Source organism: Acomys minous (genome assembly GCF_964271855.1).
Source record: "Acomys minous genome assembly, chromosome: 5".
Classification (NCBI taxonomy): Eukaryota; Metazoa; Chordata; class Mammalia; order Rodentia; family Muridae; genus Acomys; species Acomys minous.
In genome coordinates, this window is record NC_140494.1 from 27164449 (window position 1) to 27189769 (window position 25321).

Here is a 25321-nt window from a genome sequence, read left to right on the forward strand (position 1 = left end):
CAGGGAACAGGCAGGACCAGCCTGCAGGCCAGAGACACCAAGGGACCCGTACCACAGAATGGATACCGGAAGGTTCACTCTTTTTTTCTCTTTAACCTTTTTTCCCTCTTGTGTAAGCTAGTTGGGCTGTATAATAAAGTTTAATTGTTAAGAAACAGAGCCAATACTCAATATCTTGTGTTTTTGTTATAGTTTTAAGGAGACTCCTGAACCATTGTTTTGTTTTGTTTACCAGAATGCATGTAATCATCTTCCAATTTAGTCTAGTTTATTTTGTTCACAAAAGTCTATATTTTTGCCCTTTTGAGACAGGATCTTGTTATGTAACCCAGAATGTTATTGAGCTTTCAAAAAGATTATTTTTAAAATTTTAATTACTGGTACTATGTTTCTCTCTCTCTGTGTGTGTGTATGGATGTGTGTGTGTCAGTACAGGAATAATGGCTGCAGGGGCTAGGAGAGGGTGTTAGATGTTCTGAAAATAATTGTAAGCCACTTGATGTGGATGCTGGGGATCAAACTGGGTCCTCTGCAAGAGCAGGAAGCATCTTTTTCATGCCTCCAGTCCTTGACAGTGAACTTCTGATTTTCCTGCTTGGCTATGTTTTATACATATAGAGAAGATTAGAAAGCAGTGCCTCACAATGAATATACTAAAATATAGTCATGGAAAGATAACTTTTATTTGCTTGATTTAATTGTCATCTCAGAGGCTTTCTGCTTCCGCTCTGCTGACCTAGACCTAGTCCTGGAAGCTTCTAGCCTCCATATTATCTAATCTAGGCCTAGCATGCTTTCAGCCTCTGAGACTTACTGGTGAATAAGCTCACCCTTTCTAACTCTTTTTGAACTCTGCCTGGCTGGTTCAACTCAGCTGTTCTGGCTCAAACGCCTCTCCTAGCTGACTGATTTAAACTGGCTTCTCACTTGACTTCTGACTAAATTACCCTGCTTGGCTTCAAACTATCTCTAGCAATTTGTTCTAATCTCTGGCTTCATCAGCTTGTTCTGTCTTCACCTGTGTCTAGCTAGTTCTCCCTCTCTCTTTCTCTCTCTGCAACCTATCTCTATATAACACCCCTGGTAAAACTGCCTCTGAATTCCATGAACTGAACTGCCACAAACTCAACACTCCTGTACTACCTCTCAACTCACTGACTCAGCCAAACTGACTCCACAGAACTAATTAGAACTCAGAGATCTGTAAGCCTCTGTCTCCTGCATGCTGGGATTAAGGGTGTGTACTACCAGGCCAGACCTAAACAGTTCTTTACCTGAAACTTGCTATACCTGGATGACCTTGAACTCAGAGATCTATAAGCAGTTCCCGCCCCATTTCCTGGACTTTAAGGCATGTCTGCATTCTTCCTGGATCACACAGTCCTAGAAGGGCATTGGATGTGATCTCTTGCCAAAACAGCCATGTTCTGAATTAAAATTCCTTTCATTACATAGATTAGTGGGCTGTCAGGCTAGTTGTTAATCATCGGTCTTTTCTGAGTGCGTAAATAAGGAAACAAATTCAGATTTCCTAACTGCAGAGTCTAAACTCACTATTGTCCCAACCTGAAGAAGAAAGGACTTCTCTAGGTAAACTGCAGCTGGTTGCATCCAGGTTTGTAAGTGCATTTGTTCACTGGGTGTGGTGATGCACGCCTTTAACCCTAGTACTCCAGAAGCAGAGACAGGTAGGTCTCTGAGTTCAAGGTTAGACTGGACTACAGAATGAGTTCCATGACAGCCAAAGCTACACAGAGAAACCCTGTCTCAAATAACTAAGGAAATAAACCCTAAATGTTTGAAAGAAGGTTTTCTAATTCACCTCACAACATACAATCAGCTGCTGCTTAAGGCAAAGGCATTCGGTTCATTAAAGTACAGCTGTATTGGGGAGACTTCTGTTGGGAAATCCGAGGTTTACTTCCTAGTGGTGCCATGAGCTCATCCAAGGGGGCGTGGCAGCGTGGGGCGTGGTCCATGGTCCTATTTTTAAAGTGTTTATAAGCCCATCCTTTATTGCCAAAGACAGCAGGCAAGGGTGAGAGGAATCATTAAGTAGCAGGCAGAGGCCAGCTCTGTACTAGACTGGGCTTCTGCAGAAAAACTAAAGGGTAGCAGTACTTTAGTTTCTTTCTTTCTTTCTTTCTTTCTTTTTTTTTTTTTTTTGGTTTTTGTTTTTTTTTTTTTTAATTTGGTTTTTCGAGACAGGGTCTCTGTGTAGCCTTGGCTGTCCTGGACTCACTTTGTAGACCAGGCTGGCCTTGAACTCACAGTGATCCACCAGCCTCTGCCTCCCAAGTGCTGGGATTAAAGGCGTGTCCACCACACCCAGCCAGTACTTTAGTTTCAACAGAGACTGGCATGGTAAGCTCTGGCTAATTCTAAAATTCATGGAGCTAGTCCCCAGGACAGCCCAGTGCAGGCTGCCTTTTTTTTTTTTTTTTTTTTTTTTTTTTGCCGGCGCGGGCGGGCTATGCTTGCTCGCTCTCTGCTGCGAGAAGAGAAAGGCTTGAAGGGGGCGCAGCAGAGATTCCTGCAACCACCAAAGCATGTCCAGCGTCATTCAAGTCAACAACACTCACATGGTGTTCTCACATTTAAAATAATTGCAGCCGGCCAATGGTTTTTCCCCTCCTTGTAAACCTATTCTTGCTCGTGTGCACCTTAAGGTTCTATAACACGGGCACTGTTCCTCACCCCAGCTTTCTGTTCTACCTCTGCCAGCAATGTTCTTGGGGCGCCCTTAAAGGCAATTCACAGAGGAATCAATCGTGGCGACAACAACTTAAGGGGTGTTTTGAGCCTGGGTGCTGTAAAGAGCAGACAGGGCAGCCCAGTCATGTGGGCATTGGCTTCACAGCTCAGCCTGGGACCCCCCAAGTCTCATCGGTGGGATGGAGATTATTACGTCAGCGTGACTTTTCCTTTTATTCTCCGGGATCTTGCAAAGTACGTGGGTCCTCCTAGTACGTTGTTGGTGCTTGGGGTTTTTAGGGGAAAGAGCAGGATAAGCGGTGATGGATTGGAGTTCTTGGAGGCTGTTTCCTCCTAGAACTGTCTTTGGATCTCACCTTCAGTAAACTTTCTAACAAAGGAGCAACCCGCAAGATTGTTACTTGGAGCTAAGAGCCAGAGGGATCGTAGCAGGTAACTCTTAGTGGAGCGGTGTCACCAAACAACCGGTTCCAGTAGGCTAAAGAGCAAAACTAGCTGTGCTGGCAGAGAATACCACAGGCGACTTTCGCCGAAACTTAGAAGCAAGCGCAGCCTAGAGTCGGAGTTTGCGGACTTGGACTAGCCGCCTGGTCCTGTGCATCTGAATAGAATCTGGGCGAAACCCGTCCGGAATACCCGCAACTAGACAGCCGAAGAGTCTCCCGCAACAACTGGGAGCGCGCGTCCTCCAGGCGGGTACTGGGGGAAGGTGTGGAATCGCAGCCCGGGCCTGGAGGACGCACTCAGGCTGCTAGTTGGGCGCACTGGTCCGGGGCGGGGTGGGTCTGCACCCGCGCTCCGCCCGCCCGGTCCCGCCTCCATCCCCACCCCGCGCCCTGGGGCCTGAGGGTGGGAGGACGGAATTTCCCAGCGCGGGGGCTCTTGTGTCTCCCGCCAGCCGGCAGGCTTTCTGTTTACGGAGAGAAAGGGGAAATGGAAAAGGCGGGGAGGAGGCTGGCTTCGGCTGTGCCGCCCCGGGGCCGGTTCAGAAGCCTAGAGTCAGGGGCGCGCAAAGCACCGGTCCTCCCGGGACCGATTCCCCTGCCTCTTGTCCGCTGCTCGCCCACGGGATGCCTGCACGCTAGGCTCCGGGAGGCTGGCCACTCGCTGCCCGCCGAGCCCTAGCTCCAGGCGGGCACACAGAATACTCAGGTAACAGGGTTTGGGGTGCCTTGCGTGTATGTCTGGCGGGGGGCGGGTCCCACTCTGAAATGGAGCGAACCTCCCACCAGGGGACACGAGGGTAGCCCGCTGCACGCAGGTACAGCTGGAAAGCACCTTGCGCAAGGCCGCGGGAGGTGTGGACTCGCGGCTCCTCCCCCTTCCTCCTTCTTCCCGGATCCCGGGTGATCAGTCAGTGCCGGCCTGGGCTGTGGCGGGGAACGCGAGGACCCGTGCTCACCGCGTCTCCTTCGGGGGACGCTGCCTGGAAGGCTGCACTCTGGTTGCTGAGCCTGGGTGAGTGTAGCTTGGAAGTGAAGAACCCCAGTACTGGTCGCTGTGTTACAGGGCTTTTTTACAATATGCGAACTCCTTAAGGCTAGGTTATCTTAAGGGGCCAGGTGGTGGACTGGGAGGGAATGTGGAAAAACATATTTGAGTCCAGAAGAGGGAAAAAAATCAGTTTTTGATAAAAATGGGGGGGGAGAGAAAAAAATATAATAAGAGATATGTCCTGAGGAGTAATGGATTGTTTCAGTGGGGCGTGGGGTGTGTGTGGTGGAAATCTGTTTTAGAAATGGGAAGTAATGCAAAGTATGCCCCAATTGCCAGGCAGAATATCCAGACTATAGTCTGCATTTACATGCTGGGCGACTCCGGCTTTGTGGGTAGAAGCGACTGAGAGCTGTACTTTCCTGCTTCTGATTTTTAGAGCTGCTTTCTGAATCAAGTCTAAGTTAATTTCTAGTTAATGTCTTGAAGTTTAATGACAAAAAAAAAAACAACTAGTGTTTTACTGCACGTGCCGTAACTGACTCTAAAACTGCACTAAGTCTTCATTCTGCTAGTACTTACGGGTTTTATGGTGGGCACTTTTACCCTCAGTCCTGGGCCTGTCATCTTAAGCTGAGCACATTTGTCACCAAACTTGAGTGTCTTCACAATGCACAGAAAGGACCGCTGGTCTTGTGTAGCTCAGGAACCATTAGCTTGCAGTCTGTTTAGTTGAGGTAGGAGAGCACAGGGCTTTTCAGTGTCCCAGTGGCTGTTGGGGCATCTAGGTTGCCCGGCAGCAGATCTTTGTGACAAGAGCCTCTCAGGAATTGAGCAAGCACTGTAGAAAGTCTCAGAGCCAAACTGCTCCTCCATCTCTCTGTCCTCTCCCCTTGCTCCCATATAGCCACCCTGTGCACGTGTGTGTGTGTGTGTGTGTGTGTGTGTGTGTGTGTGTGTGTGTGTGTGTGTGTGATTTCTTAGGCTTTAAATAAAGCTTGTGAGAAGAATGCACATTTTGCTCAAGTCTTTCTGCAGGATTTAAAATCCAAACTGGTCTCTCTAGAACACTGCAGTGACTTGGTACTGTTTGGATTCCCCTGCCTCCACCCCCCCTTCTCCGCCCCCCCCCCATCATTTTTGAGTGATGAACTTTATTTGTTTATTTGGTCAGGTCATTTATTTGATAATTTAGTTTGGGAGCCTTGGGCCCCTTTCCCCAGGGGACCTTAAAGTCAACCGTTTTTAACTTCTGTTTTCCTAGTAAATTCTACGGTTGCAGTTTCTGTGAAACTGAGCTCACTGGTTCTCTGATCAGCTTGCAAAGCTCCCTGTGTCACTTGACAAGTCAGGGGCTTGAATCCCACTCTTCCTCAAAGCTGTAAGGTGTCTGAGGAGCTGTAAGGTCCTGAGGAGCTCTCTGGACCGTTGTCTAGATTTAAGTGTGGTGACAGCAAGCATCGATATTGTCATGGGTTTGGGCTCTTTTCCCTCCTTTGTTTCAGCATAGACACTTTAAGAACTTACCAGAGATAAGTCTGGGGAAGAGGTAGACAACTCCCACTTACAGATGAGGAAGGAGGCTGGTGTGGGATCTGTGAGCTAGGTTCACATCTCAGTGCTCCACACCAGACAGATGTGGGAAGCTGTGCACAGGAGCGTTGGATTGGGTTGTAGGTGCTATCATTATTTTACCTTGCAGCTGGGGGAAATCAAGGTGCATGCAGAGCTTGGAGTGCTGGCCTAGCATCTCATAGGCAGAGAGGTTGGTGGTGAGATTCGGCCGTAGGAGAGGAATACTTTAAAGTGGGGTGGGTGCTAGATGCTTCTTCAGATGCAGTTTGTACATCAGGCACATGACCTAATCATGAGTACAGGTGGCCCCAGGTGGAAATTTCCAGGAACTCTGGCATAGGAATATTTTATTCCTTTGAGTGTGTATACTGGTGGGATGTATGCACACGTATGTGTTTGTGTGTGTATACATATCATATACATGTGTGTACATGCATAGTGCATGCATGTGCTGGTACAAGTGAAACTAGGAGTCAACATTGGGTGGCTCCCTCAATTTACACATTTTGAGGCAGGTCTTTCATTAAACCTAGAGCTTGAGGGTTCATCTAGGGTTGCTGGGCATTGAGCTCTAGGGAACTGCCTGTCCCTATACCCCCAGCAGGACCGCACATGCCAAGTACCTGTGCTGTTAACATGAAGGACCTTCCAGAGAGGCAATGCTTTCTAGAGCAAAGTGGTTTAAGTCAGAAAGGCTTTGAAAGTCTCTTAGATCTCTTGGGTGCTCTTTTCTCCTCTGTAGTGCAGCCGAGTTATCTTATCTTAAGATCCAGAGGACCAGCGTCACTTTTTATCTTAGTACTTGCCCTCTTTTGTCACCTCTGTGTCCTGAGTATAGCCCCTGATTGTGTGCGACTGAACTGTCACTTTGGCTAGTGTAGTTAGTTGATCTTTACCTGTGACTTGCTTATAACAGAGTTGCCTTTCTTGGCCTATTTCTATTACTAAAGCCTCTCCAGGCCAATTAATCTAGCCATTAAATTAGCTCTCTGGGACCTTCAAGATGGTGTGCATTGTGGTATTAAAAAAAAAAATTCAGGTGACAGGAGGGATCTGTGACTCACAGGTGAGTCACACCTTTCTCATCCTTGTTTATCTCTGGCACAGCTAGGATCCCAGGCTCCTGCCCCCTTCTCCAGAGCTGTTTATAATGTATTCGCACCGGATTTTTCCCACTAACAATGCCTTACCGTCTCATTTGCTCCCATTAAACTCTGTTTTACAGGCTTCCTTCTCTGTGGGGACTTAGCTCATTTGTCAATTTAGTTCCTGTATTTCAGTCAAGTAGTTCTTTTTCCTTCAAGTCACTTTTTCTTTAAAGACACACTGATCTTTCTGGGGGAACCACGGGGTTGTGCAAGCTTTACGATCATAGAAAACCTGAGCCTCGGTCTTCAGAGAGCCCCAGACTGCTGTTGACTGTGTTTGTGTTGAGCGAGAGTGTCTTGGGTAGCTAGAGCTGATGCCACAGTGAGTAACTTCAGAGCACTCCACAGCTCACGTTTCGCCCTGCAAAGTGAGCTGGCCTAAAGATTATCTGAGGTCCCTTTAAAGTTGGCACTGTCCAGTGAGTTCACACGTGTGAGTAACGAAGAGTCCCTCTTAGGAACAGAGGCACGGAGGAGCAGATCCCCAGCCCATGGCTCTCCGATGCAAACACATTATATTGAAGGCAGTTCTTTGTGTTCTCTTCTGTAGACTTCCCAGCAGGCACCACAGTGATGGAGTACATGAGCACTGGAAGTGACGAGAAGGAAGAAATTGAATTATTAATCCAACATTTGAACGTGTCGGAGGTCATAGACATAATGGAAAACTTGTATGCGAGTGAAGATCCCTCAGCGTTTGAGCCCAGTCTCATGACTGTGTGTCCAGACAGCAATCAAAACCAAGATCGCTCCGAGTCACTGCTCCGGAGTGGCCAGGAGGTGCCCTGGCTGTCGTCTGTCAGATACGGGACCGTGGAGGATCTGCTTGCATTTGCAAACCATATATCTAATACCGCAAAGCATTTTTATGGGCACCGACCACAGGAATCTGGAATTTTATTAAATATGGTATGTTTCTTCTGACCAGTGAGTGCTGTGTGTTCAGCTTTGCTGGTGTGGCTTCACTGGATGCACAGTGGCATTGAGCTTGGCTTAGAGTGGCTGCCACAGGCAAGTCCTAAAGAACGGAATTGTTTGTAAGAGTCACTTCTGTGTTTAAAGGTAGGAGGAAGAGCTTCAGGAATGCTTCCCTGTAGTAGACTATGGTTTAGCAGTAATTCTATAAGGAAAGGATTCTGAACAAATGTTGCTTTCCCTGTGACTGGGAATGCTGGGTAAGCACTGTTTGCTGAACTACACCCTCAACCCTTAAGGTGGTGTTCTGACAATTCACTTAAATGCTCTTCATTACATACACAGAAAAGAGAGAGTCAGTCATCTTTTTGTTGTTGTTGTTGTTTGTTTGTTTGTTTGTTTGTTTTCGAGACAAGGTTTCTCTGTGTAGCCTTGGCTGTCCTGGACTCCCTTTGTAGACCAGGCTGGCCTCAAACTCACAGCAATCCACCTGCCTCTGCCTCCCAAGTGCTGGGATTAAAGGCGTGCGCCGCCACCATGCCTGGCCAAAGAAAGCCTTAATGGGAGTTCAGCAGACAGGAAGGAATGGTTTCTTGATAATTTTGAAAAGTGAGTTATTTGTTTCCTTATCACGTTTGGTTAAATTTAGCTCTTGCAGAAATGCAGCTAATAGGTGGTAAATAGCTGTGCCAAGATTCACTGCCTTTAAGTGGTGATGACCCACAGTGATGGAGTTGCTTAGTCACGCCAAGTATGCAGATAATCCAAAACTATTGTGTCAACTCTTTGTTGTCACAATAGCTGGTCAGGTGGAGTGCTTAGGTGTGTCTGGAATCCTGTCAGGTCCCTCGAGTGTCAGAGGCGGCCACGTGGGCGATGGTTAGAAGGTGATCTAATTTTGTCAAAAGGACAGTTTGCAAAAGAGTAGGTGTTAAGTTGCAAACATGCTTGTTGATACAGGCATCTCTCCTTCCCTTGGTGTGTACAAATGGCTGCATGGCCCGTGCTGGGGGGACCTGCTACCAAAGAACCTGAGTCTGGACAAAGTCAATAATAATAACAATAGTAATAATAGTAATAGTAATAATAATAATAATAATAATAATAATAATTTTAATCATCTCACATTTAATGAAAAGAAGCACAGCAATTTAGGTCAGCTACATAGTGAGTTGTTTTGCTACTAGCCAATTGTGTTTGGCTCAATACAAAGCAAGCCCACGTTCTGCCTAGGGGTGTGACTTCTGTTGGTGCAGGTCTACCACGCTGCAGTTAACAGTCGGACCTAAAGCTTAGCCTGTAGAGCATGACTTCATTTTCCATGTGGGAAGCCACCATTTGAAGCAGGAGCCCTACCCGATTCCCTCAGCCAGAATAAAGCGAGAGGAGCTCACATCAAAAGAGCGCCCGTGTGGGTAGTGGCAAACACAGTGCTGATGTTCTAAGCATTCTTGCTTGTAAATATACAGAGACTTAGGTGTGCTTGCCCTCCCCGAGGAGAGAAAAGTAGCTTTTTGCTTCTCTGTAGGAGTGGAACAAGAAGAGCTAATGCAGAAAGGGCCGGAAACCACGGTCGCCAACAAGAAGTGAGAACTTGACCAGCAAAGGCGCAAGTGAAGTAGTACTTTCGTTTCTTGCCAAAGAGCCCATGATGGAGTTGTAAGAATTAAAGAGACATAAAGGCAGGGGTCTTAGGAGTCTTATAAAGCATTTGTTTTTGTTTTTTAATGCTCAAGAATATAAAATATAAGGCAAGAAGACCAAAATGAGTGGGATAATGGAGCGTTGAGTGGAGTTACAGCCCACAGGTGTGTGGACTGGGCCTCTGGGGACTGCGTTTGACTTTCCTGACACTGGCATTAAAAATGAGGCGGTTCCATATGGCTGGTGGCTATCTGTCACAGCTGTGTGCCTCCTAAGTGATTGCCTATGCCTTGGTCTTTGGTCAGAGCTGGTCTGGCATAACGCTGGCAGGCATGGCTTGCTTTGAACATCCTTGATTCTGGCATGGTGCTTTCTGTTGGACCCATCTGCTGTCTAATCAAAATCTTTCTTTTCTCCTCCATCTTCGGACTTGGCAAAGCTGGGTGCTTTGGGCTAGCCTTGCCTTTCTTTGTCTCTGCCTTAGAGAATTAGCTACCACTTAGATTGGGTCTGAGGTAAAATAGGTTCGTAAAAGCTTCCTACATAGGGGTAGAAACCTTTATTTAGCTGATCTGTTCATTTGCTGGACACAGCTGGACAGCAGCAGTGTAGCAGGCTAGTCTGGGTGCCACAGGGAGATCACTGCCTAGAGCTTCTGGAGGCACCCGAACAGGTAACATAACACCCTGTGTTCAGCCCAACATATCCACATCCTGACAGCCGTGGGAATGCTTAGACAAGATTTCTCACAGCCATGAGTGTGAGGAAGGGAAGGGAGAAGGAAGATGTCGGCACAGGCTTCCAAGCAGACATTGGTACCTATGCCAAGGCGTAAACATCAAGTTGGAGCCAGCTAAAGGAAGTGGAGTGTTTCGAGTGAAGGAACAGCATGTGCAAAGGCTCAGAGGCATAGAGACCTGGTGTGTTCAGCAGCCAACACCCATGGTGCTGCAGAGCTAATTAGACAGGGTGGAGAGCCACAGACTAAAACAATATCCCAAAGCAGGGCCATGTTGGATGCTTCTCCCGGGTGTGTATTTATATGCATGCTACTGCCCTTAAAATAATATATGTTAAAGTTTGCACTAGTATCCAACAAAACCCAAGGAAAGGAAATCAAGAGACTGACCTAGGGACTCAAATTAAAAATGAGTCCCCAAGCATCCAACCCTGGTGACTGTATGTGGATACAACCCCCTCCCCCACTCCAGCCTCACCTCTTCCTGGATTTGGTCACAGGAAGTTATTGGTGCGGCGTTTAGAGTGCTGACCCTCAGGACTTAGTTACGGAGTCAGGGCTTCTTGGGGTTGAAGAGTTCAACTCTACCTAATGTTTGAACCAGGCAGTTCATAATACTGGTGGAATATTCTGCTTGGTTCGTCCAGACGCATTAGGAAGAGCCATCGCATACTGCGTCTGGTGCTGCATTCGTAATGTTCTGACCATAAGAAAGTTTCTTCTTATACGCAGCCATATCCACTCACACCCCCCCTCCCCTTAGATTCTACTCTTTGCCCCCCCCCCCAAGTAAATATAAATGATGAACACTGGTGATGGCCGAGACCTCTCAATTAAGAGCCTGATATGTAGTGTGCTTTGCAGTGGAAACCCTTACTACATGTCTTACCAACCAGAACCTGAATGTGGAGGTCCACTTACGGCCAGGAGGGTAGGCGGCTAGGAGAGATGTGGCTTAGCCTTTGCTTTGGATAATCTGTCTCCATGGGTGTAGCATAAGACCACTTCTGCATCATAGGAACCACATCCCACAGTGAGTGCACTCAGTAAAGCACATTAAGACATTTTTCTCAAGTGCTGCCCCTCGTCTGGTGGATGAGAGACTAGATAGCATATGTCTAGTGTCTGCTCTCGAAAGGGACTTTGGGAAGTTGGAGAATTAGCAGAAATGAGCAGCACACAGTTGTTCCGGGCTGTTCAGAGGGGACCCTAGAAAGGAAGACATTAAAGATAAAAATCCATGTCAACTGTAAGCAGAGAAGACCCGGTGTTAGGGAAAGACCTAGGCACGCTGTGAATTGCTCCCTGGCTGGGACTTGGACCTCCCTGGGTGACTTCAGGAGGCTTTGAAGAACTGAGTCTGCACCCCTAGCACGGCTTTAATTACAGCCTTCTGGAACCCCAAAGGCTCGTACACAAAGAGTGGGCACTCCAGCTGTGGGGGTAGGCAGACCTGTGTGTGAATCCTAATTCTGGAACTGATTAGAGAGTGGCTTCACCCCTTGAAGCCAGCCTCAGCTGTGCAATGGAAATAAAAATAGAGCCTAGCTCAGGGTGGCCGTAGACTTTGATGGGACAATGCAAGCCAGCAGTAGCGTCTGGTCCTCAATTAGCTCTTGGCGTGTGGTGGCTGTCCCTGCCCTCTGTCCTCTTGCATGGAATAAAGGGGTGGAGCTGGGGCATAGCACAAAGCCAAATTTTGATGAACGAGGGATAAACCCTGAGATGGTCAACCAGAGTGTTCTGTGAATGGCAAGAAGGGGAACCCAAGCAAGTGCTGCCAAGGCCCTAGCTCTGTCTAAAAGCGAGAGTCCACATCATGGTGTCTGCAGCGTGCTGCAAAATGACGCCTACAGTGACAAGCAGCAATGCTTACTTGGAGAGGCAGCCATCACATTTTTAAAAATTTAATTAATTCATTCAGATCACAACTCAGTTGTTATCCCATCAACAGCCAGTATATTTTTTTTACTTAATTAATTTATTTAGATTACAACTCAATTGTTATCCCATCAACAGCCAGTATATTTTTTTACTTAATTAATTCATTCAGATCACAACTCAGTTGTTATCCCATCAACAGCCATCATATTTTAAAAGAGACAAGACCATGATCTCTACTTCCTGGAAGAACCTGTTTGGGGTCCCCCTCAGCAAAAGCACCCTGTAGACTCTTTTGAGCCTAAGCCCCAGAGTGATTCTCAGGCCACACTATCACTAACCACACTGACGAAACAGCTGGCGTTAGGGAGACTATCCCTCAGAACAGATTAGGTCAGTAGTTCAAAGCCTGTGGGTCACAACCACACAGGGTCACATATCAGGTACTTACATTATACATCTTTACATTACGATTCATAACGGTAGCAACATTACAGTTACAGAGTAGCAACAAAGTAATTTTATGGTTGGAGGTTACCACAGCATGAGGAACTGGATTAAAGGGTCTCAGCGTGAGGAAAGTTAAGAACCACTGCTCTAGACCTTTTAAAAGCATGAGCCCCAGGCCATCTTCCCTATGGACTACCATTTTGTTTGGATTAGGCCATTTGCTTTTCATCTATTTATTTAGTGTTTTTGAGACAGGATTGCCATGGAGCCCTGACTGGTCTAGTCCTCACCATCCTCTTGCCTCTGCCATCCCAGTGCTGATATTTCCGTAGTGGCCCACTATCATGGACTTCAGTGGGCATCGTCTGGTCCCACACTGCTCCCGCGATGCAGCTCTTGATGGCTCTCCGAGGCTGGCTTTGTTTCTGTTTTTGCTCTTTGCATCAAAATATGCTTGCTTGATGTTCGTGTACGCAGTGCTGGGCGTCAGGCCCCTGGACCCTCACATGGACTAGGCAGGCGCTTTCCCACCTAGCAGCAAACACTCCCACCCTGACTTGTGTTGCAAGACCTGATTCTAGAGGTTTTGCCCATGAACCCTCGGAGGTCTGGACCCACCTATCACTGCTCTTGGCTGCCTCCTTAGCACCAAACTTGTCCCAGGGCACCTATCAGGCACACAGTAAAATGGAGTGAGGAATCCACAGGGAAACAACTCTGCTCTTCCTTATTTAGGTAGCCTTGTCAGCTCATGACTCTGGCATCACACACTGGCTCCACGATCCTCTTCCCCGAGCTTTGGTTAATTTCCATGCACTCTGTGTGCATCATGTATGAGTAATAGCTATGCAGACAGACAGGTTAGCACATTTTAATAGAAACAAGTCAACCTCCAGGCTGCGGTGCAGCCTTTATTTTCAGTCTCTGGGTCACAGTCGTCAGGCTCCTTAGATAAATGATTTTTCAACTTCTATTTGGCAGCTAACTACTCACAGGCGTTTGGAAATACGAGCAGGCTGGACCAGGAACTTGCGTCTGCTACAGGCGTTCTCTCTCCTGCTCACGTTCTAAATATAGCCTGTAATGTCAGACTTGCACTTGGCCCCACTGCACCGAAGTGCTGTGCGTAAGAATGTTTCTGAAATGGCCTCTCCCGAGCGGGCTTCACCTCAGCATCTGTATTTCCTCACAGGTCATCAGTCCACAGAATGGTCGCTACCAAATCGACTCTGATGTTCTTCTTGTCCCTTGGAAGTTGACCTACAGGAACATCGGCTCTGACTTCGTTCCTCGGGGAGCCTTTGGAAAAGTGTACTTAGCACAAGATATGAAGACGAAGAAGAGGATGGCATGTAAACTGGTGTGTGCATACACGCTGTGTGGCTGGTGTCCTGGCCTGGGACTCCCCCCAACCCCCACCCCCAACCCCCCCACCCCCCGCTCAAGGTTCTACCCCTACACGGGGGCCTTACCTAAGGTTCCTACCCCCAAAGTGTCTGTCATTTCTGGAGTTGCTTGTGGCTTGTGACCTGGGACTATTCGGCTCCTACCTCTCACCTAGGTGTCTTGTAGCTTGGAATCTAAAGAACAGTTTGGTGTGTTTAGCGATGGCTCGGAGAATGCCATCTCCTAGGGGAGTAACTGGAAGTGGGGGAGAGCTTGTCTGAGATGGAGTAGCAGATCCGGGTGCAGCTCCTGTCCACTGGGGAGGGTTCCATGGCAACGGAGACAAGGAAAACAGGTGTTACTCTGTACCACGGATTTATAGAGTCAAATTCTCAGATGAACCAATTGCTGAAACGACCCCATCTCTTGTTAAGCAATGGCTGCTTAACATTAACGTGTTGCTGCTTCAGGAGACTGCCAGACAGACTGGCAGCCGAGAACGCCCATATCCAGAGTGACCCAGGCTTGGTTACACCCAGGCGAGGTGTGGCCGTGTGCGTGACTATTCTTGGCTGCCCATTTCGGCACTGTTTGCTGAAGTAGCATTCTGGGAATGTCCCAGATGCCAGCGGGTGAATGTTTAGGGTCTGGAACACTAGACCACAGAGTGTGGACACGTCTTAGAACCCTAACACCCAGAGAGTTAGACACTAAGTAAGGTCTATTGTATGAGGTTCCGTTTAAGAACAACAACCAAACAAAGAGACCATCAGCTGATCTGCTAGATGCTGTGATCATGGGGTGGTGGGGGGACCCTTACAGCAGAGTGACCAGAAAGAGTCGGGGTTCCTGGTGGAGTAAGGTATTTCTATTTCAGTTGAGAGTCACATTTGTAGGCCCACTGGATACTTCATTGGCTTTGACACCATTTTAAAGTGTGATGAAGTTAAATATTATTTCCTGCTCTCTTTGTGGTGCTTGAAATCAAACCCAGGACCGCACTCACACTAAGCAAGTGCTCTCCCACTGCACTGGGCCACATTCCCAAGCCGCAGTGTTTACTCTTGATTTAGCAAAAAAAGTAAAATTAAATTAAAAAAAAAATAGTTTCCAGATCCCAGGTTTCAGTCTTTCACACTAACCAAAAGACCAACACTATGTTGTCTTTAATTTATTCTTTGATTATTACTCATGAGCTAAGCTTTAATCCCAGCAGTTGGGAGGCAGGGGCAGGTAGATCTCTGTCAGTTCTAGGACAACCTGGTCTTCATAGTATAGAGTTGCAGGGCAGCCAAGGCTACATAGTGAGACCCCATCTAAAAAAAAAAAAAAAAAAGGCTGACTAGATAATCTATTACTAAAAGAAAAACTAGAGGGACCTTTCCAAACTAAATTATCTAGAAACATTTTATAAACATCAGAGACTTCATGACCTGTATTTAAATTTTACTACAAAAGCATGGGGGAATGGCTTTGTGAGTTGGTTGTCCTTTTGGTATTTGTAATATTTAAGTATTTAAGGAGAGTATTTTTCCTAAGAAAATCAACTATACAATTAAAAATCCCATGCAGGCTCAAAAGGATGGAGGCTAATGGATGGGGCTGCCTTCCTTAAGACGATCACTGTTAGGAAGTTCTTATTTTTCCAGATATGTGCAGATCATCACTAGAAAACAATATCTGAAATTCTACAACTTACCTTTTGTCCCTGCACAATTCTTGGAGACATTTTATAATACTTCTGCCATGCAAATACTTTTTAATCAAAATTCTTATTGATGAGTTTTCGTGGGATATGGAGATGGCTGAGCACTCACCTCAAAGGCTTGAGCATGAACTAAGGAATAGTGACTTCACATTGTCACACAATAGGGGGAAATATTGAAAAATACAATGTTCTAGGGAGATGATGTGTATTATTGTATGAATTTTTTTTTTTAGCTCATTCAGTATTTTAGACGTCTTTTGGATTCCTAAACTCTAAATGAAATGAGGTTTTTCTCCATCTTGTTTTTTATGTCTAAAAAATTTATATCTAAAGAGGTCATAATGTAGAAACGGGTCTGTGACAAACATTTTTTTATGCCACGGTGCCGTGTCATACACATCAAAGTGTCCTTGTGTTATTTTGGCTTCTGGTTTTGGGGTTGATCTATATTGTCTGGTGTGTGTTTGTTTGTTTGATCATCCTGAGGTCGTTTAGACTCTTGCCTTTGTTTTGTGTTGCTAGATCCCCGTAGATCAGTTTAAGCCATCGGATGTGGAAATCCAGGCTTGCTTCCGGCATGAAAACATTGCTGAGTTATATGGCGCCATCCTGTGGGGCGATACTGTCCATCTCTTCATGGAAGCAGGCGAGGGGGGCTCTGTTCTGGAGAAGTTGGAGAGCTGTGGGCCCATGAGAGAATTTGAAATTATCTGGGTGACAAAGCACGTTCTCAAGGGACTTGATTTTCTCCACTCCAAGAAAGTGATCCACCATGACATTAAACGTGAGTAGTGGGGTCTGCCGTAGACATAACATGCTAGTATTATAATTAACATTACAATGCTGAATCAAGATCAGCACAACTTCAACCAGGAAAAACATATTTTCTTTCTCCCCCCTTCTTTAAACAACAGTAGCTTGACAATAGTTGCTTATATCCTAGAATGCCAAGCCCCCTCCTTCTTACCCCACCCCCACCCCACCCTCCACCCTGAGCTTTACTGATGGCTGTACTCACATCTGCCCATACTGGGTGGGTTCTTGACAGAGTCAAGTGATTTTCACCCGACCTCTCACCTACATGTCTGTCTGGGTGTGCTATGCCTGTGTCATCATCAGAAGCATTTCTTTCTGCTCTGATTGGCACTCAGTGCTCTAGATGATGCTTTCATGTTGCGTTAGGATATATTAACCCATATTAAAAACCCTTCTTGTTGCAGCTAGCAATATTGTATTTATGTCTACAAAAGCTGTTTTGGTAGACTTTGGCCTGAGTGTTCAAATGACTGAAGATGTCTATCTCCCCAAGGACCTCCGAGGAACAGAGGTAATTGTGTTGATGTGAACACTGTTAAAAATGATGTTCTAGAAATGCTGTGGCAAGGAACACAGATGGGGGAAAGATGACAACATTAAATCATCCGTTGTCACCAGGATGAACTCATTTTACTTTTTACCCTTTTCCTCTACTGTTTTTATGATACGACTTTAAATATGTATGATTTACAGACATTACTTATTGCTGTGTTTACACATATAACACAAAGCACTTACAAACAATCCAGTGCTAAAATAGAGGACCAGTTGAATGTGCCTGATCCAAAATTCTAGAGAGCGATGCAAGAGCTGGCGAGTCTAGTGACTAAAGGATTGCTGCACCAGCCTGAGGACCTGGGTTCAGATCCTGAGAAGCCACAGAGGGCCAAGTGTGGTAGTCCCAGTATAACTACAGATAGATAAGAGGCAGATAGGAGTCTCCCCCAAACCTCACAGGAGCGTAGCCTGAATACACAGCAGTGACTCAGAGACCCTGCCTCAAGGTAGAAATGTATGGATCTGACACATGTGCAGTGCCACACACAGAAATGCACACATCAGACAGACAGACATATAAAAGATGAAAAAAAAAATCCCACATGTATCTGAGTATTCCACAATGTGAACTCCCAAATCTGAGATTTTTTTTTTTTTTAATCCCAAGCTTCTCAGACAAGGGGTATCTATCTACTCAACTTGTGGATTCAGAATTCTTCTTTTGAGACAGTTACAAAATGAATCCTCAGAGAATAAGGATTTAGTTTCTTACTCCTTAATGTCTGAGGATTTGGGCTTTAAATTCTGGGCAATGTTTCAACACAACTAACATGTTATTAGATACCAAAGAACGGCTACTCCAACTCTTGGTTCAGTTTGTATTCCCTGCCCTGGCTGTTGGCATTTACTGAGGACTGACCACCAAGGCCACCAAGGTGTTCCGTTCAGGGATAGTGTAAGCCTGGAGTCCTGAAGCTGTAGTGATAAAATGTAACTAATCCACAATCCAAAAGTGAAGCTAACACAGAGCTAACGGGAAGCTAACAGGAAATCCCTTTCTGGGTCTGAGTGAGTTTCTACTATTCCTTTGTTTTGGTTTGATTTCTGGGAGACTGGCCTCACCATGCAGCCCAGGCTGACCTGGAACTCTTTCTTAGCCCACCTGCCTCAGCCCCATCCCGTGCCGTCGTCACAGGAGCTTTTTAAATGAAAGACTGTTGGCTTCCCACTTCTCAGGGTATCTTGCCCGTGCTCAGGGCATGGTCTTTGGAAGGCATTTCAGCACTTTTTGGCATTAGTCAAGAGCTCAGTTCCGGAACATCCACCCTTTTCCCTGGAACCAGTTTGAGAAACAAACTATTTATGGTATTATGGAGGAAAAAAAATACCTTTTGCTTCCTGGCAGTGCAGTCGAGTTGAACGTTATGCAATGCTGGAGAAAAGCTTGAGTGTCTGGGATTCTCCACGGGGATGGCTGGGTGTACTGTCACATATCTCCTCCATCAATAGAGTTTCTCTTTGGGATAGCTCAGGCTGGCCTCAAATGTACTGCAGAGCCTAGGCTGGACTTAATACCCAGTATCCTCTTGCCGCTGCCTCCTGGGTACTAACTAGAGTTCTGGGGGCATGCACCACCCATTTAGCTCCTGAGTAGTATTTAGATGAAGTATTTTCAGCCGATACTAATTTCTGTGTATTCAATACAACACTGGGCCTGGTGTTTGTCAGCTGTCTCGCTTGTACTGTTTACACAGGTCTCAAACAGAAGTTTGATTATGGCCAGTGTGAAAATGATAATGAAGGCCCAATGCAAACGTCCAGCAAGTCTGCTCTTACTCCTTATGCTAAAGAGCAAATTAGATATCACCAGCCAGGCAAGCAGGCAGATTAGCTCTTCATTAGAATGAGATCACGAAGCTTTTGGGAAGCAATGACTGTTTCAGCTCCTCTCCCCCGTCCTCCCTCCCTCTCTCTGTCTCTCTCTCCCCTCTTCCCCTCTCTCCCCTCTTCCTCCCTCTCTCCCTTGCTCTCTGCATTCTTATTCAGAGTATTATACTGTTAATATGAGTGTTATACTGTAACATGTCATATATACCCAAAGTTAATCCGATGTGTCTTTACTGGTTCTTAGTTACATGCTTCAGAGGGGGAAAGTAGGGAATATAAATAACATACTGCAATTACTTTGCTGTGGTTTTTGTTGTTGTTGTTGTTGTTGTTGTTGTTTGTTTTTTTATCTTTACAGTTCTGGCTTTCTTTTGAGTCTAGTATTTACTTATGTAAGTGAACATATAATGACCATGTGCACACATGTTCATGCCGACATTCCTGTAGGCTGTCTTCTCTTTCGTGCTATGAAACACAAGGCCCTGACTCTGACTTCAAGTTCCCCAGAGCTTTACTCACTCCCGGGGCGGGAGGTGGGGGGGGTGGGGGGGTGGCGCGTAGGGCTGACAACTCTGGGGCAGTGCTGTCGGTTCTGAGCCAAGCCTTCCAGGCAGCCAGCCCAAAGGCAGACCTCTCTGACCTGCGTGTTCTGGTTCTCTCGGGAGCTTAAGGAGGAAGAAACACTGAGCTGGAAGCTCCTGGCTGTGTGCCAGAGGGCCTGCACCCAGGTCATCATGGCAGACTAACACTGTCAGCTCCAAACAGGCTGGCCCGGCTGGCATAAGAGTTTAAACACTGCCCACATGTATAGCTTGCCTTGTCCCAACTCTGTATGACAGGGAGAGGAGGTAGGCATCCTCCACTGACAGAAAGCACATACCATTACTATCTTAATTGTATTTGATTATTTTCAACAGGAAGTCTGCTCTCTTGGCAAGTGGTAGACGTGTAACTCCTTGTTGGCCACAGCATACAAAGTTGAATATTTAACTTGTAACCCCGTGATTGAGATTGTGTTTATTAAAGCAGTCGAGAGACACATACTGTGCATTGTCTTCAGAGAAAGTGGGGCAGAAGGAAGCCAGCAAGGAAATGTGTTTTAGGAGGGAACTGAGCAGGCGAATATGGGGAAACTGGGCAATTTCCCCATTTTCGTAAGCTGATTTTCTACTTATTTACTCAGAAATGAATTTTGAGAACACTAACCCTTTCCTCATTTTCATGTGACAGTATAAAAGCTTTTTAAAGCTAAAGACAGGTCGAACATGGTACCTGAAAGGCTTGGGGGCTCAGGAGTGGTTCATACTTTTGACCCTCCCCTCCTGACCTTTCCCCTCCCCTCCTGACCTTTCCCCTCCCCTCCTGACCTTTCCCCTCCCCTCCCTGTCTTCCCGTCCTTACCTTTCTCTTCTTTACTCTACTTTCTCCCTTCCATCTCCTTCTTCTTCACTTATTCTTTTTTCCCCCCCTTTCATTTGATCTTGGGATGTTTGTGCATGAGTGTTGCAGTGACATGTCCTGAGGATGGTCCCAAGTAAGGACACAGGATTCACTAACCCGAAGGACAGCAAGCATGCTGTGCTCAGGGTGGCTGTGCTACTGTGGTCTGTCATATGAAGCCAGATGTGAGATTTTCCACTTGTGGCATCACCCTACTCAAACGCTTCTGATTTTGGAGCTGTTTGTGCCTTTAAGTTAGAGCCATCCAAACTGTATTGTTAGAATACTAACACTTTATGTCTGTGGCAGCCCTAACCGCAGATTAGTAGTGACGAGGGTTTTCTTTTCTTTTTTCTTTTCTTTTTTCTTTTCCATCTTAAATTTAGAAACATGAAACTTAGAGAACCTAGCCCTAGTTACTCAGCATCAACTTGTGAAATCAAATACAAATTATATTGTAATTTGTTTACTTATTTATCTTGATTTTTTTTTGAGATTAAGGTCTCAGCCTGTAGCCCAGGCTATCCTGGAGCTTGTGGCAACCCTCCTGCTTTAGGCTCAGAACTTATACACTGTTGCTTCTAAGTCATTAAAATAAATACCCTGGAGGATTCTGCCACCTTTTGGCAACTAAATGATAAATGGGAGGAGTCTACGTGTATGTATTCTTACCTAAGTCTGCAAAGATCAGTGCTTTACTAGGCAGATTACATAACAGATGGACATCTATAGAGCTCTGGTCAGTGAGGGTCAGTAGTCAACAACCTAGGCCCTTTGCCATCAGCTCTGCTGTGTGTTCGACCCAGGGAAAGAGCTGCCCATTGTCACAGTGCAGCGATGCCCCCATCCAATCATCCTGACTCTAAAAGCACTTTGGGACTTCCCTTGGCATTCCCTCTGAAAAGCCAGGATGTGCAGCAAATGCTACAGATGCAAAGGAGCTGCCTCCTAGAACTGGATAGGGGGAAGAAAAGTGGATAAACGACGCCTTCCTTGTCTCATGCAGATATACATGAGCCCTGAGGTCATCCTGTGCAGGGGACATTCCACCAAAGCTGACATCTACAGCCTCGGAGCCACGCTCATCCACATGCAGACAGGAACTCCACCCTGGGTGAAGCGCTACCCTCGGTCGTCCTATCCCTCCTACCTGTACATAGTAAGTGAGCGTCGGCTGGGCTGGGCTGGGGGCGGTGCGTCCCACCATCTCAATAGCACACCAAGGAGGTGGGGTGACAATAGAATTGATACCCACGAGAGGTGGTTGCAAATTCCATTACTGATGTGAAAGGCTATTCTAATGGAAACTGAATGAGTAGACATAAATTATAAGTCATCCCATTATCCTCTGTGTGTCATATAGCTCTGTCAGCCCAAGGAGGCTGTCTATGTTTTTTTTTTAATGTCTTTTGAAATGAAGAAAATAAAATGATTTTGCTTTCTGCTCCCCCTCAAGCTCCCCTTGATGGCATAGAATGGGGGAGGAGGGAAGACGCAGGTATGTCCCTATTGCTGCAGCCACCTCTGGACCCCACAACATGAAGCTGTCCTGGCTGGTTCACACTGAGCATGTACTCTTGGCTGCGTTAAACCAAAGCTGGTTAACCGCCTCTAGGAAGTTGAAGGGTATCTTCTAGGGGTCTTGCAGTGGGGTGTGGGTCACCGCCCCAGCCTTAACTGCTGAAGATGTGTCTCCAAGCCATCCGTGCTGACAAGAGGTTGTGTGTTGGCAGATCCACAAACAGGCACCTCCCTTGGAAGATATTGCTGGTGACTGCAGTCCAGGCATGAGGGAGCTGATAGAAGCCGCCCTGGAAAGGAACCCCAATCACCGCCCGAGAGCTGCAGACCTACTGAAACACGAAGCCCTGAACCCCCCTAGAGAGGATCAGCCACGGTGTCAGAGTCTGGACTCTGCCCTCTTTGAGCGGAAGAGGCTGCTGAGCAGGAAGGAGCTAGAACTTCCTGAGAACATTGCTGGTAAGGCACCCTGCTGTGTGTGTGTGTGTGTGTGTGTGTGTGTGTGTGTGTGTGTGTGTAGCTAATGGCCTCCCTTCTGTCCACAGCAGGCCTCTGATGTGGTTATGGAAGTGTGTGGGGGGGTGATGGGGGTGGGGTGGGGGGTGAAGGCTGGGCATGGTGGCGCATGCCTGTAATCCCAGCACTCGGATAGAGCAAGTAGAAGTTCAAGGCCAGTCTCCTCTACTTGAGACTTTGCCTCAAAAGGACAAGAAGCTGGGCATGATGGCACAAACAGGTGCAAGGTCAAGGCCTGCCTGGACTACAGAATGAGTTCAAGGTTACCCCGAGCAGCTTTGTTAGACTGTCCTGAAGCAAAGCGTAAAACAGATGTGGGAGCTGTAACTTGGAGGCAGAACTGGCATGCACAAGGCCTGAGTTACATCACCTACAGCATACACACACACACACACACACACACACACACACACACACACACACACACACACACACGTATGCATGCACCAGGCACACAGAGGAACCAGGCATGTCTCCAGAGCTAACAGAAAGATTGCCCAGGCTGTAGCACTATAGAGTGATACCTTCTTAAACCGAAAGAGCAAGGGAGTGATGGCCTGAGTATCCTTTGAGAAACTGAGCGAGAACGGTGGCACGACACTTCACTGGCTCGCCTACCACAGTTTCAGCGTGAACTGAGGTAGCACAGTCATTGGATGTTGCCTCTGGTTTGCTTGATTTGAAACTGAGACTATCATTTGGCTTTAGAAACAAGTAGACAATGGCAGCCCTGTGCTGGGGCCTTTGGGATAGTTCAGGCTGGAAACACAGAGAAAACACCAGGTCTGACGTCACCTTGCTGTTTAGTCTTCTGCTTGAAATCTCTATGCCAGCTGTGAATCCTTCCTACTCAGGAGGGTCAGTATACCCCCAAGAAGCCTGAGTATGCCTGGAGAAGTCACCTTTTATTCACTCATTTAGGTCCAAACTCAGAGATTAAGCCCGGAGTGCCTGTTTTTCTTTATACTCATCTAATTTCTCTATAGTGGGAAAGGCAAGGTACTGAAAAGTCCTTTTGCACCCTGTGATCCGTGTGCTATTCCATAAGTAGTCCACAGTGTCAGAGCCAGAGTTGGGGCACTCTCTTGAGCCCCATGGGGTTGTTTCTTAGCAGAAGGACCATGTAGCTGTTACTTGCTGGGCCACTGTATCCTTTATGTCATCTTTCCCCCGTTGTTTTCCCGTTGCTTCTGCTGCAGACTCATCATGCACGGGCAGCACTGAGGAATCTGAAGTGCTCAGGAGACAGCGCTCCCTCTACATAGACCTCGGAGCCCTGGCTGGCTACTTCAATATCGTCCGGGGGCCACCAACCCTGGAATATGGCTGATGGGAGGCTTTGCTGGCCACAAACAGTGATGGACGTTTCTCTCCTGGATGTTAGTTTTGCAGATTCTACCCAGCTACTCTGGATAGTGGATTTTACCTTTTTTTTTTTTTTTTTTTTTTTTAAGGAGGCCTCTAGTGATGCAGGAATGTCACTGCAGGGGCCCCCTTTGTGAATGCCCCCTCTGGCATGCCCCAGAGACCAAGGTTCTCTTTTCTCAGGTGGTGGGACAGGACAGGGATAGGACAGCTCAGGGAAGGAGCATTGCTGGTGACAACTCCATTCACTGTGCACTTTGCTGGACGTTTTAAAGATGGCCTTCACAAGATAGTCACGTGGACTTCCAATTGTTGGTTCTTATTTAAGCATAGGCTCAAAAAAAAAAAGCATAGGTTCTTCATTCAGGTCAGGAGGCCTGCTCTGTGTATATACTGGTGTGTATTATGTGGTAACTCTTTGAGCCTAGTATAACTTTAATTCATTGTGTTTGGGGTCAATAGAACAACTTTTGTATTATAGCAATACACTGGACTAGTGTCTTACAAATGGCCGGTTTTCCCAGAGCCACCTGACAGCGGGCCACTAGTGACAGTTTCTGTTATGTTCCTATGGAAACACTCTACTGTACGTGCTATGCTTAAGACATTTAAAACGCAATGTTTTAAATGTGGATAGAACTATGTAAACCACATAATTTCTGTACATCCCAAAGGATGAGAAGTGTGACCTTCAAGAAAATGGAAACTTGTGTAAATTCTTGGTGATTCTATGTTTGTAATTAGTGAGACTATTTTCTTTAAAGTGTTTCTATATTAAAATAGCATACTGTGTATGTTTTATTCCAAGTTCCCTAATGAATCTTTCATATATATATACATATGTACATATATTTTAACATTGTAAAGTATGAGAATTCTTATTTAAAGTTTATTTTTACATTATGCAAACGGACCCCCCCCCAACAGTTTAGTTCAGTGTGACTGGTCAAATAAATCAAACAAACTGAGTATTTGGTCTTAATTTTCGTAGAGCGTGTGCTTCTCAGCCGGGTCACAGGGTTTGGATAGCTGTTGGAAGGGATGGTGCATCTCAGGCACCTGAGGCTTTGCCACTCCCTGGCTCCGTGGAAGCTTTCATGGGCAGTTGGTAAGAGCTGCATCCTTGCTTGGGTCCACAGAAACAGAACAACAACTGTGAGGCACTGATTTGGGGCAAGTGGGATTCCACTCTGTCTTGTGTCCTGTGTTTATACAGTTATACCACCTTGAATGCAAGCTTGAAAGCTATTTACTCCTGAATGCTCACGCTAATAACTAGCTTGCTTTTGTATAAGGCTAATGACACGCACCGGATTCTAGTGAAGATGGTTGAATGGGAAGTCACATGAGACTGCACTAAGTGGACAGGATGCAAACTTTCCATATGTGTTGGGGACAGGGCAGCATGCCTCAGTATGTCAGTCAGCATTCCAGCACTGTGAGAACACACCGACGTACCCGGCTTTCAGAGACGGAAGGCTTGCTGGCCTGTTTGTTCAAGGCTTCAGAAGCTTTGCTCCATGGCCCTTGACTCTGTTGCCTTTAGGCCTGTGGTGAGGCAGTGTATCACAGTGGGCATGTGCAGTTGAGAAGCGTCTCATGTTGTGGCCCCTGGGACAGAGATCGAGGGAGAGAAGAGAGAAATGAGCCAATATTCTCCATGGTTCCTCTTCTCTCTGCAGG

The 25321-nt window shown here is 46.5% G+C and overlaps 1 protein-coding gene across 4 annotated transcripts; it reads left to right on the forward strand.

The window, feature by feature from the left end:
• Positions 1-24620, forward strand: MAP3K8 (mitogen-activated protein kinase kinase kinase 8). 4 transcript variants are annotated; one of them, XM_084783683.1, is made up of 8 exons: positions 1-72; positions 7423-7781; positions 13694-13861; positions 16118-16379; positions 16816-16922; positions 21243-21395; positions 21970-22216; positions 23473-24620. In XM_084783683.1, the coding sequence occupies exons 2-8, from the start codon at positions 7446-7448 to the stop codon at positions 23601-23603; spliced, it is 1404 nt and encodes a 467-aa protein (XP_084639809.1). In that variant the 5' UTR covers positions 1-72; positions 7423-7445; the 3' UTR covers positions 23604-24620. The 4 variants fall into 4 exon arrangements, with proteins under 4 accessions (XP_084639809.1, XP_084639810.1, XP_084639808.1 ...); XM_084783684.1 differs by lacking the exon at positions 1-72 and adding an exon at positions 2923-3147; XM_084783682.1 differs by lacking the exon at positions 1-72 and adding an exon at positions 3233-3867.
• The last annotated feature ends 701 nt before the right edge of the window (positions 24621-25321 follow it).

What these genes read in the sequence shown, in the direction of transcription:
- MAP3K8 (XM_084783683.1), top strand. Translation starts at nt 7,446, where the DNA reads ATGGAGTACATGAGCACTGGAAGTGACGAGAAGGAAGAAATTGAATTA. An exon ending in CTGGAATTTTATTAAATATG is followed by an intron (nt 7,782 to 13,693) that starts GTATGTTTCTTC and finishes ATTTCCTCACAG; the next exon opens with GTCATCAGTCCACAGAATGG. An exon ending in GATCCACCATGACATTAAAC is followed by an intron (nt 16,380 to 16,815) that starts GTGAGTAGTGGG and finishes TTCTTGTTGCAG; the next exon opens with CTAGCAATATTGTATTTATG.